Below are 14,022 nucleotides of genomic sequence, written 5' to 3' on the forward strand. Positions count from 1 at the left end.
CAATCATATTTTTTTTCTTTTCCGTGCCCCAGTTAGACCTCACATGAGACTTTTTCCAGTAGGATATATAAATAATGGCTCGTAGCCAAGTGTCCCATTATCAGATTTCTTTCGAATATATATCTCCACAATCTCCAGTACAATAAAAAGGAAAAACAACAATCTAGAGAAAAAACAAAGTGTAGAACAGTGTGATATGTCAGGAAATGAATGCATTTTCATGTCTTTGAAGTCCTTATCGTAGCCTCTAGTCTTTCATGGTAGCTGTTGACCTATAATGATAGAACAAATTTGGTATTCATATACTGTAGCGTTTATTCATGTTGCCCTAACCTTAGTCCACATGGTTAGGTCATTATTTCCCCATCTCAGAGACAGCGTCCAGATTTTTCTTGATTGTAGCCAAAGGTTTTAGCAGTAATAAAGTATCTTAATGGCAAAGGTAGACTGGCTTGTTAGTATTCCAGGCACGATAAGAGCCGTTGCGGCGGTTTTCTCTAATGCTGTGTACATAAATGACTAAAACGGAGTGCTGCTTACACAGCCTTGCTCTTTACATCTAACTAAATGTCATGTAAACAACCAAAACGAGATTAAAATCTTAAGCTTTTTATAGTTTGCCAGCTTTCACAATGTTACGGATGAAAGAGCAGAATAGATCGGAATATAGATTTTGTTGTTACTGGTTAAAGGGATGTTCCAGGTTAGCAGATTATCAATTGTGACTGTAATCCCTTAGTTTGTAGAAATAAACAAGCAAGCATCAAATTTACAGTAAGGCACTTACTTTGAATGTCTATGAGGCAAGCTGTTTGGAAAGGTTTAAAAGCAGAAATGTGCAACTCCTATTCTTGTTTATATATTTTTCTGTGCAAAATATTATTTGGGCTTGTTAAATTATCCAAATTGTCACTTTAACGATTTGATATTGCTGTGCTAGGCAGACAGACCTCTGGTGCATTGTATTTCATGATGCATGCCTCACATGTAGCCTAAAGCCAAAATTATGTTTACACAGCAAAACCTGAAAAAGTGTTAAATCCACACCCACAAGTGTTAAAAATGAACACAGAATCAGAATGTTTTGTGTTTTTCGCAAGCCCTTTTCACACATAGATTACGGAAAATGTGTCCGGGAATGGTTTGATTTTGGTTCATTCACGCTGCAAATGCCGTAAAGATTCCTTTTTATTAATTTAACAATGTAGGGTTTTTTTTATAAATGATTTCATTCATGGGCTTCATTATTATTTTTTTTAAATTAATGTTCCCCCTTAATCTTTAATCAAAAACGTTAACTTTCTCAATCATCGAAACAGCCTTTCTTCACTTCCTGCTACAAGGAACTGCGCGAGGGCGGGGCTATCTGTGACTTACCGAAAAAATGACACACTCGCACTTTGAGTGGTGTAACTTCTAATGTCACTTCCTCTTTCTGCCACGTGTGAAGTTGGCAGCCAAGAAATATATTTAGAAACCCAGGATTTATTGCGTCTGACCTCTGTTGGAGTATGTGTGCAAGAGAGCGATGTAGACGCCTGCACAGTGCAAACACACAGGCAGACTGTACCTGACTACAGACTGTGAATTGCTTCATGCACATACACACACGCTTTGTATGTATTCCTGCACTGTTTGCCACCTGGGTGTGGACTTCCAATTAGCTTAGCAGAGCCACTGAAGGTACAATAGCTTCTTTCAGGAGCAGTGGGAGGTTTGCCGTGCTCATCTGATGACACAATTCCCAAAATCCGTCACAGATTTCAAATCTTTGAACATTAGGTTATGACATAAAGGCTGGCCTTGACCAGACTGCCAAAAAGATTTGGAAAAACATACATGGGCGGCACATGTTGTCTTTTCGTCATTATGCAACGTGGTAGAAGATGAGAGACAAAACAAGAATATTCCTGAGTGCAGCTAGGATTTTCAGTACTTAGGTTTTGTTTTTACTTTGGTGAATGGCGGTCATTTTATTTATTTATTAATTTTTTGAAACATATGAAATTGAATTTTTTTGTGACACAAATTCTCTCTTCTTCAAAGCAGCCATTTTAGTTAAATTTTTTATCCTAATCCAGTTAAATGTGCAGAGTAGGATTATATAATGTGAATTTACAATTCATTTTAACTTTCTTGACCAGTGATGAGTTGCTATGAATTATAATAATTAAGTTGAATTAACTTAAAGGAAAATTCCAATTTCATAATAAATCCCAATACTTTACTCAACCCCCATGTCATCCAAGTTTTTGCCAAAAAAGTTATTTTAAACCACAGCTTCTTATCTTGCACTAGCCCTGTGACCCGCCAGCGCGACTTTAGGTATTACGCAATCATGTTGAAATGTCATGCGAAACTACAGCTCAACTTGTTGTATGTGGAATGATACGAATTAATGTCAGTTTGTTGTTAAAAATGGTCCACAAGTGTGCGTTTCACATGTAACGCGTGACCTTTCGACGTGATTACAAAATACTCTAAGGTCGCGCTGGCCCATCACACGGCTAGTGCAAGATGAGAAGTTGTGGTTTGAAGTACATATTTTTCTTGCCAAAAATGACAATCGTTTCGCTAGATAAGAACCGTATGCCTCGTCTGGGATCGGTTAGAGCTCACTAGTCAAGAAAGTTGAAATTAATTGTAAATTCAACTTGATTAAACTTTAACATTTTACAGTGTAGGTAAGCCATTGGCTGCATTTGCGAAGATCGTTCGCAATTTTAAATGTAGATTGGTCAGTGACAAAAACACATTGGCAAAATTAAAAAATCTTTTTAAAAAACTTGTTTTAAAAGCATGCATCAGGTTTATTTCAATGCAGTGTATTTATGTCAATTTTAAGCAATAAAAACAAATTCATAATTTTTATGAAAGTTAAGACTGAATGGACCTGAAAATGTCAAATGGTGTAACTGCCAATTGTGCCAAAGAATGAGAAATATTAAATATTTTATCCACTTTGATGGCATGTAAGCGTAATCATAATTTTTTTTAAATATCATTTTATAAGTTATTTCTAAATGTAAATTTTAATATGTTTTTGTAATATTTGTCCTGACATATGCTGAAAACAGCTCTGTTTTTAAATAATCTTTGACAAATTATGTAAAAATGTATGTAAAAAAATAATATTACACTAAACTAGATGCTTATATTTCATTCCACATTTTTTAAGAATATATTTATATTTTAATTTAAAAAAATACTGGTTAAACCAATTGACACAGACCGGTTAAACCACATTGACATTTTTGCAATTATCCCCCAAATATTCTTTCAAAATGAAATAAAACCAGAAATTTTAGACTTGGTTCTCAAAAAAGAGAATGTATGCAATTAATTTGCTAATTTATTTTGAAATTTTAACCCTTTTACATTTAATTTATCCATACAGACACAAAATAATGAACGTCATTGATCCAGATGCCATAAAATGACAAAACCGTTTAGATTTTTTTCCTTATGGTAAGGTGGGCTTTTTACCCACTTCCATCTTGTTTATTTTTCATAGCTTCAAACTCCTACATGTTAACATAGCTTTGTAGACTACATTCATTGTTGTCTCCTTAGACAAAATGTTAAATGCTCTCTCGTTTGTAAGTCACTTTGGATTAAAACGTCTACTTAAATAAATAAATGTAAATGTTTTTAATATCAAAGTAATTTGATGTTTGGACGCTTGGCAGATCTCTAAACAGTGGAAAAATTCACATCTAATGTAAAGAATATGTGACCCTGCTTGTGAAAACCCAGCTACACTGCAACAATATGACTTTCTTACTTAGTATTTTTGTCTTGTTTTCAGTACAAATATCTAAAATGATTAAATTAAGATGTATTTTCTTGATAAGCAAAATGACCTAAGAAAATAAGTCTAGTTTTTAGACAAAAACATTCAATTTAAGTGAATTTCTGCCTAAAACAAATAAAAAATATCTGCCAATGGGGTGAGAAAAAATCTTGAAATGAGTTTACTTTTTTCTTAAAGCTCACATAACACACTGTTTCTGCATTTCTGATGTTAATCTGGAGTACGTATAAAGTAGTATTACATCCTTTATATTTCTGAACAGTCTTTAGTTTAATCAGATTTATAAAAGAAATATTAGCTTTACAGATTCTTTCCGATAACGTATGAAAAAATGAAGACTGTCGCATGATGTGATGTCTGCAAGTTAGCGTCTCCTGCTGATTGATGTGTGGCCGTGGTTTTCCAGGGAAGTGCCCATAAAAAGAAGTGATACGTATAGAAACCCCTGAAACGTCAGCTGTACCCGTAATCGAAAAAAACTTTTCGAAACTTGTACGAACCCTGGCGAAGTGCATTCGGCACAGAAATACTCTGTAACAAGCCCAACTGCTTTTTTGAAACCTTGCCTACTTTTAGTATGAGGAAACAACTCTAATACGGTGTTAATAAGTCAGAATGCATGAAATACCGTTGAACCACCCCTTTAAACACTTAATGATGTTCTCACCTCATTTGTAGTTCTAACCTGATAAGGAACACTGTGACGTACACGTTACACACCCTCTCTTGCATGTGAGGCTGCATTACGTCATTGTAACTTTGAAGCATTAAATCTTCAAAATATACGGGCATGCGGCACATCGGTGGAAAGCTTAGACTTTCGGGGTTTCTATTAAGCGCACACACAAAGCATAATATGATTTGTAGCAGTCATAAAACTGTAGTCTAGTTGTTAGTTACCTGAACAGGGCTGCGCCGATTTAGGATTTTTTTCTTACCTTCAAAATCTTCCCTTTATCCGCTTCGGTGAAATTGTCCAAAACAAATTGTTCATAAATCCCCAAAAGTCCAAGGAAATGGAATATCCAAGCCTTTTAATCCAAAACGATTTGTTCATCTCACAATCTTGACGTTTCTGACCAAATTACGATGTAAATAGTGTATACAATTAGTTCACTAACGGACATTCGTTCGAATCTCACTTTTCATTCACGATTTTTAATGAATATATTTGGATGTCACGTTTATTGTGCAACGTCTAAGGAACAAATACGCCTCCTTGTGGAATTTCAGCCGTTCCATAAGAGGTTAAGCACAAATTCACTTAAATTGTATAGTTTAGACCCCTTCAAGGTTTGTAAACGTCGAATGATTATCGCGCGCAGCATGGGGTCAAACTGTTCATACAATTGAGGCTTTATAATTTAATCTAACAGGGCTGAAAATGTAATCAATCTGCTGTAATGACTTTTCTGACCGCGACATGCGCAGTGGGAACCGCCTGTGACGTGAGCCGTGAAGGGGTCTATAGTTTTTGTCACCTTGAAGGCTTTATAATTTAATCTAACAGGGCTGAAAAATGATGACTTACCTCAAATGAAGTGAGCACTACAAACACAAGCCTCTTTGATATTTGCATTGTTCCAGTCTGCACGTTAATTGCTTGCAGCTGCAGATGTTTTTTTTTTTTTTTTGAGATTCTGCATGAATCGCGAAAACTTAACGGAAGACCTGGTGCGATTTTCACAGCCCACGACGTAAGTAGGCATTTTTTACGATACCGAATAATAGGCAACTCAATCTGCTGTAATGACTTTTCTGACCCCGAGATGCGCAGTGGGAACCGCCTGTGATGTGAACCGTGAAGGGGTCTATAGTTTTTGTCTAAAATCTAGACCTTTTTTTGGGTCATGTTGCTCATCAAGAAAATACATCTTGATTTAAGAAATGTTATGTATTTATACTAAAAACAAGATTAAAAAAAATAGTACGTAAGAGTAAGGCCATGTCAAAGATTAAAATTCATGTTACTTTTGCTATTCCTATCGATGCTTCTAGGCCTTGATTCACTTCATCTTTAAATAATGCTGTTTCTGTTGATTGAAGTCTTTACCTTTATATTCTTATAATTTAATAAATCATACATAAGTCATGAGATTCAGTGTATAAGTTTCTGGATGAGCAGGTCCAGCCATTTCACAGTTTGCGGTGTAGGGTGGCGATGAATCAGTTTGACGCCATCGCCCCCGTGTCTTGGCTGATGGTCTGACGGTCTTGGCTGAAGTGATCTTCCCAAACCGTTTGTTCTCCTCGACTTGCCAGCAAGCAAGGCAATGTGCAATAACACAGAAGCAATAAACCTTACAATACTCTGTAGTCAGATTATCCAGTCAACCTGTCAAACGCTCTGCCATCTTGATTTAATCTAATAGCCTTGTTGAGGGGGCCAAGTGTTTGTTTTTATTTGTGTCTGATGTTAGTTTAATAAATCTTACCCTTAATTGCAATGTTATTATGTTGTGATAAACTGTCTAATTCTTTTATTATCTTGCAGATGATGTCAAGGGAAAACGACAAAGGAAAGTTTTGTATAAAACTCAAAACTACTTAAATCTCTATGCTGCAGATGGTCTCAGAACGCTCTGTATTGCCAAAAAGGTAACTGATGAATTGACTCTCGATAAAAATCAATTACGTATAAGTATTACATTTACATATTTGGGTGCACTATAGGGGGAATGTTGCCTTGAAAGTTTTTTGCACAGATGGTTTACAAGTCTGTGTTTTTATTTCATTTCTGTCTCTCTCTCTCTCCTGTATTTTCTGTATCACGCATTCTGTATATTTAAATAAAAGCATAAACAAGATTCATTACCACTGTTGCTAAATAGTCATCTTAAAAGAAGGTGGACTCTATTTTTCACACAGTTAAGCATCTTAATGTGGATGTGGTGATTTTAATCTATAGAAAACTTTTGTGCCACCGCTCTTGACCATAATATTTATCAGTATTGATGCCAAATGTTGCATAAACATTCACATTCATTTAGCGTAATTTATTTAGCAGATGCATTTGACGAATTCGAACTTGTTGGCACGCATTGTTCTGTAATTTTCTGTAATCTTTTTTACTGCAAAAATATTTAACTTCCCAGACTGTAACGGTGTATGGAGGAATTTTCAATGTTTGTTTTTGTGTTTTTGGTCTAGGTTCTCAGTAAGGAGGAGTATGCCAGTTGGCTACAGCGCCACCTTGAAGCCGAGACGGCCATACAGAAAAGGGAGGAGTTACTTTTTGAGTCTGCCTTACGATTAGAGACCAACCTCACCCTTCTAGGTAACCTCTTAAGTGATTCCTAGTCCGTTCAAAGACCACTTTGGTGAATATTTGTCTTTAGCCCTAACCATCATGATATATCATAATAAAGGTTTTAAACTTGAACTTGGATGACAGTTGTTAAAACTGAGCTCTAATTCGATGGGCAAGTGACACCACATCTGCATTACACTGCACAAAAATTACTTTCTTACTTAGTATTTTTGTCTTGTTTTCAATAGAAATATCTAAAAAAATCTTAAATTAAGATGCTTTTTCTTGATGGGCAAAATGATCTAAGACAATAAGTCGAGTTTATATACAAAAAAAAAACAGTTTAAGTAAATTTGTGCTTAAAACAAGCAAACATGTCTAATTTTTCTTGAAATTTTCTTGAATTTAGTGTTCAACATTTTTTTGCTTAACCCATTGTCAGATTTGTTTGCTTGTTTAATGCACAAATTCACTTAAATTAGATTTTTTTTGTCTAAAAACTAGACTTATTTTTTGGGGTCATTTTGCTCATCAAGAAAAAGCATCTTAATTTAAGAATTTTTAGATATTTGTACTGAAAACAAGACAAAAATACTAAGAAAATGTTTTCTTAAAAATCATTTTTGCTGTGTAATTTTAACAAAATTTTCTCACCCCATTGGCAGATTTTTTTGCTTGTTTAATGCACAGATTCACTTAAAGCGACACTATGTAGTTTCCATGTAAAAATGACTTACAGCTCCCCCATGTGGTTGGAAAGCGCAACAGTGCCTGGTATTAGACACTCTTCTGCAGGCAGGGGGAGGGGCGGGGCTGTGTGCTCTACCCTCCACCGCCACTTTCAGAGTGTGCTTGTAGCAGCTAGGAGGCTGCTCAGGTTGCAGCAATAGTACAATTCACCCAGTTAAGAGTTGTTCTATCACTGAAATATTTTTAGAGACATTATTTAAAGGTAAAAAAACTACATAGTGTTGCTTTAAATTTGATATTTTTGGTCTAAAAACAAGACTTACTTTCTTGGGTCGTTTTGCTCATCAAGAAATAGCATCTTAATTTAAGAATTTGTATATATTTTTACTGAAAACAAGACAGAAATACTAAGAACGTTTTTTCTTGAAAATCATTTTTTGCAGTGTAATTTTAACAAAACATATTTGAAACCTTATCTTATCTATCCTCAATCTATAGTATTTCTACAAATCCCCCAAAGCTAATAAATCCCCTTTTATGAGTTATCTATGGACCCTTTACAGTAAAAATGTTTTATAGTTTGTGGTCAGAGAAATATTTTTTGCTCAGTGCTGTGAAAATTAGAGGGAACATTGACCAGATCTACAGAGACATTTATAGTTTGATACATTTCTTAATAAGATAAACTTTAAAAGACATTTTAGAATCCCAGGTTATATTTTGCCAATATGACATTATTGGAAGACTACATTACAGAATGATGTTTGAATAAAAAACTATGTCTGTGGCAATAGGAGCAACAGGTGTTGAGGACAGACTTCAGGATGGGGTCCCAGAGACCATTGCCTCTCTGAGGAAAGCGGGCCTTCAGATCTGGGTGCTGACTGGAGATAAACAGGAGACTGCCATCAACATCGCCTACGCCTGCAAACTGCTGGACCCAGAGGAGGAGATTATCACACTTAATGCTGACTCGCAGGTAATACATGCGTTGCTTCAGTATGTGCTTAGTGGTTTTACTCTTCTTCAAAATTTTCCTCCATCTAAATGCTGACTGATGGCACTATAATGCTAATTAAAATGGTTCATTTTATAATTGACTGTTTTTGCAATAATTGGTACTATAAACATGTCTCAGGGGATGACTAGTATTATGACAAAAGCTGATTTATTTTGTTATGCAACATTTCTATTATGTAGTAATGACTGTCTTAAAATCCATTTTAACATAGAAAATATATGTAAAGGTATGATAAAAGGTTAAAGGCATGGTTCACCCAAAAATGAAAATGATGTCATCATTTACACACCCTCAAGTTGTTCCAAAGCTGTATACATTTCTTTGTTCTGCTGAACACAAGGAAGATATTTTGAGCAGTGTTATTTGTTGAGTGGATTTATTGCATTCTGCAGAAAAGGAGGAGTGGCGTTTATTGCGTTTTGGGAAAAAGGGAGAAAAGATGACAGAATAACATGGCGGATATTGGATTTTGCATAGAATTAAGAATTAACTTTTTAATACTGACCTGATATAATACTGATTTTGGCGGTAACTTAATTTAATTTCAATTTAAATTGATTTTTGAAAACATATGTCGCATTATTTAGCAAGTTAGCGCATATCGCTTTTTTCTTTAACACTGTAAAAATTCAGCATTTTTGTCAAATGAACATATGTTTTTATGCTACTTGAACTTAACAAATTAAGTCAACTTGTTTTTATAAGTTATGTCAACATATCGCCGGTCAAAACTTATCGCAGGTTAAAACATAGTAGGTTGAATTGACTTGTAAAACCAAGTTGTTTTAACTTCATGCTTCATTTTTTAGAGTAAATGTTGCACAGCCCCAATTTCTTTGCAAAGCACTTTACACAATTACCATAAAACTATATAAATGAACCCAGCTTGCATTGTCTTTTTAATAACAATGTTAAAGGAATATTCCATTTTCTTAAAAGAAAAATCCAGATAATTTACTCACCACCATGTCATCCAAAATGTTGATGTCTTTCTTTGTTCAGTCGAGAAGAAATTATGTTTTTTGAGGAAAACATTGCAGGATTTTTCTCATTTTAATGGACTTTAATAGACACCAACAATTAATACTTAACTCAACACTTAACAGTTTTAACAGAGTTTCAAAGGACTATAAACAATCCCAAACGAGGCATAAGGGTCTTATCTAGCAAAACGATTGTCATTTTTGACAATAAAAATAACAAATATACACTTTTAAACCACAACTTCTCGTTTAGATCCGGTCGTCATGCGCTAGCGTGACCCGACGCAATACGTCATGACGTCAAGAGGTCACAGAGGATGAACGCAAAACTCCGCCCCAGTGTTTACAAGTGTGTTGAAAGAGGACCGTTCCGACGTTGTTGTATGTCAACTGATACTAATTAATGTCTTTGTGTCAGTTTATTGTTTACAATGGTCCGCAAATGTGCGTTTTATACATGTAACACGTGACCTCCCTACGTCACTACGCATTTACGTTAGGTCTTGCTGGACCTGACCTAAACGAAAAGTTGTGATTTAAAAGTGTATATTTGTTATTTTTCTTGTCAAAAATGACAATCGTTTTGCTAGATAAGACCCCTATGCCTCGTTTGGGACTGTCTACAGTCCCTTGAAACTCCGCCGAAAAAAACTGTTAAGTGTTGAGTTAAGTATTAATTGTTGGTGTCTATTAAAGTCCATTAAAATGAGAAAAATCCTGCAATGTTTTCCTCAAAAAACATAATTTCTTCTCGACTGAACAAAGAAAGACATCAACATTTTAGATGACATTGTGGTGAGTAAATTATCTGGATTTTTCTTTTAAGAAAATGGAATATTCCTTTAACAAAGAAAGTTACCAGTGGCTCTTTTTGCGAATGCATAAAAAATCACTGAATCAGATTTCTAAAATTATTAATTAAATCATTTGATTTGACTTGATTTGTGGACATGTTTTAGGCTACAGAGAAGATATAACCTTGTTTCTCATACACGTTATTAAAAAACGGCATCTAAGTTCAGACTTGTCACTCCCAACTCTCAGGAATAAAACCCACTCCTGCCTACAGCTACACAGTTTGAGAATGTTTAATATCTCAAATCACTCACAAGAGAAGAAACTCAGGACTGAAAGCTATTTTTTATTTCTTTTCATCTCACGAGTACTTTATATTTGATATTGTGTTTAATTATTTATTGACTGATATTATTTTTCTTTTTGCTTTTTGCTACGAGGAATGACAAAATTCATGAAGGTATTGCCCATAACTTGACCCAATTGTCCCAGTTTAAAACACAAACGGTAGCTCCATGTCTCCCATTGATCTGTTGAATCCTGCCCTCCGGTTCACATATACCAAACAATACCCGTTTGCCCCAGCATGGCATTGTGCACTGTTACATTTGATATGTTTCCCCATTCAGAACAGCTGGACTGACTTGAATGAGCTTTTATGATGTTTCAGAGAATATGTGAAGCATCTGCGGGATGTTTCAGCCAAAAAACACCTGTTATTATTTATTTTTTACTCTTCTTCATTCCAAGCCTGCATTTTTCATGAAACACAAAGTTTGAAATTTTTACAGGATTGTTACTCAGCTCTTGCCATGCAGAAACATTTCATAGTGACCAAATGATGTCAAGCTCCAAAAATGTTGAACTGTTACACCTCTCTTGCTATACATTATTGTATACTTCTCTTTTCCCTAAGAAAATAACAGCGTATTGACTGGGATGTCATGATGGTGATTAAATAATATCTAAATTTTGATTTCTGTGTTTAAATTACACAAATGTAAAGACTTGCCTCATAGCTATGTCTTAATCACTGACTAGCTGTATTAGTCATACGTTTTTTCCATGCATAATAGTACGTCCAGTAATTTGCAAGGTCTTATGCGACTATACAAAGTTCACAAAGGTTCAAGCTGCATTTTTGACTCATTCGTCTTGATTCAAAATGATATGTTTGCCAGATGTTGTCGGTCCATGTGAGATATTCATCATGTCCTTTCATGACCTTCCTCTTGTTTTCTGTCTGTTTGTGTGAATTTACCAGGAGGCCTGTGCTGTATTGCTGGAGAACAGCCTTCACTACATCCAGACGAAGTTCCTTTGCAACCCTCCACCAGATCCTCAGGTGGCCAGAGAGTACAGCAGCTTCCACTTCTCTTCTCCTGTCTGTTCTCCAGCATCCTCCACGCACACCAGCCCCTTCTTGGTGCACCGGCTCGGGCTGGTAATTGACGGCCGGACCCTGGCCTACGCGCTAGATAAGAGTCTCGAGGACAAGTTTCTGGCGGTGGCTCGGAGCTGCAGGTCCGTTCTGTGCTGCCGCTCGACACCCCTGCAGAAGAGCATGGTGGTCAAGTTGGTCCGTAACAAGCTGAAGGTCATGACGTTGGCCATAGGTAAGTGCTGCTGAAGTTAACTTTTTAACTCCCAGTGGAAGGTATATTGAGAGTTCACAGGCAAAAACTATGCATTGCAAGGCTGTGTTTGACCATGCGCGTAGATCCACGTATACATGAAAAACAGACTATACTCCGGCTTTAGGGTTAGGGGAAAGGTCAAGAGTGTAATTACATGCAAATACTTTAAAGTTCCAGCCCTCTCTATCGCCATCTCTGTTTAAAACATAAAATTGCAAATTATGTCACACATCTTTAAACTTCTCGGAAAAGTGTAAATTATCGTTATAAGCTTATCATTTTGAATTGTGGTAAGGTAAGGAGATAGTTTTCATCATTGATTGTTTATGTTCTTGATCAAGAGTTAATTTTTAGTAACCAAACAAAATTATGGGCTGTAGCTTTAAACATGCATACATACTGTACGTTACAACCAAGGGCCAACCTTCAGTTCTGTATCGTGAAGCCAACATGGATGTGACAAACTGCAATTCATCGACTGGCTGCTAGAGACTGCGTCCAAAAGAGAGTCAATCCCATAAACCCACCATGTTAAACTGCCCACTTTACAGCAGAAATAAATATGTTTACAGCTTGGTACAAATAGTGTTTTTGGTCTATATAGCTCGGGATCAGCATAAAGGACTGCCCGATGGCCCGGGGTCAGCGTGAGAGATGCTCAGGCCAGTAAACATTATTGTGCTTTGCCCTCAGTCACTAAAATATATTTTCTGCTTGTGGCTTTTTGTCTGTATGTATGCTTATGCAGTGTTACAATCGAGACATTTTAAGTGTCACGAATGTAAACTTCTCCGCAATGAAATGATTTTTCTTCTACCTTATTGGTTGTTGCGTGTGTTGTGTGTAACATCAGCTGGTAGAGCAAAGAGACGTTAAGATGGTGGGGGCGCCAGCGCCCTCTAATTATAAGGCCAAACGAAAACGTAATTATTACTTGGGTGAAACATGATAAAATAAACGATTTAATGTTTTGCACAATTTGCAGTCAGTTTACAGGTAAAGCAAACAGGAGTATTTTTCATTAGATCATGTCTTTTGTATATGTATACAATTATATTTGGCTTTTGATTATTATTTTAAATATGTGGCAATCAAATCTTTTTTTGGTGTGGCCAGTGAAAATTTTGCCAACCTAGTAAATTTGAAAAAGAACAACCCAGTAATTAAGTTTTGCTAAACCATTCTCTGCAAGCATGTGAATAAATAGGTAATTGAAATGTGGCTCCCCTTGTGATGTTATTTGCATTTAAAGGTGGAGTGTGTAAATTTTTGCGGCATCTAGTGGTGAGGTTAAGAATTGCAACCAACGGCTCAGCCGACTGCTCACCGCTGGCTTTTGAAACGCATAGAGAAGCTACAGTAGCCGCCACCGGAAAAACATGTCATCGTCGGAGACAAAAATGTTTGTCCGTTAAGGGCTTCTGTATAAACGTGGTGGCACAAAATGGCGACCCTCGTGCATGTAGATAAAAACATCTCATTCTAAGGTAATTAAAACATAACGATTCATTATAAAAAGTTCTTTATACACCCATGATAATGTAGTTTTGTATATTATATTGCATTTCTGTCAAGAGATCCTTCTTAAAATTACACACTGCACCTTTAAAAGGACACACCCAAAAACGGCACATTTTTGCTCACACTTACAAAGTGGCAATTTTAACATGTTATAATAAATTATATATATGATATTTTGAGCTAGAACTTCACATACGTGGGACACCAAAGATTTATTTGACATCTTAACAAAAATGAGTAAAATGTCCACTTTAAGCCTTAAAGTTCTGCTTAATTAAGGGTGTGGCCACTTGAGTGACGGGTGAACTGCC

General features: G+C 35.8%; 1 protein-coding gene across 1 annotated transcript in view; it reads left to right on the top strand.

The window, feature by feature from the left end:
• Positions 1-14,022, top strand: part of atp10a (ATPase phospholipid transporting 10A) — a 69,698-nt gene that overhangs the window by 37,968 nt on the left and 17,708 nt on the right. Inside the window, exons 11-14 of the mRNA XM_055213424.2 lie at positions 6,309-6,412; positions 6,965-7,091; positions 8,549-8,733; positions 11,818-12,169. Coding sequence (XP_055069399.2) covers positions 6,309-6,412; positions 6,965-7,091; positions 8,549-8,733; positions 11,818-12,169 — 768 coding nt within the window. The remainder of the gene's footprint in view (positions 1-6,308; positions 6,413-6,964; positions 7,092-8,548; positions 8,734-11,817; positions 12,170-14,022) is intronic.

This window comes from Misgurnus anguillicaudatus, chromosome 8, assembly GCF_027580225.2.
Source record: "Misgurnus anguillicaudatus chromosome 8, ASM2758022v2, whole genome shotgun sequence".
In the NCBI taxonomy this organism is placed as follows: Eukaryota; Metazoa; Chordata; class Actinopteri; order Cypriniformes; family Cobitidae; genus Misgurnus; species Misgurnus anguillicaudatus.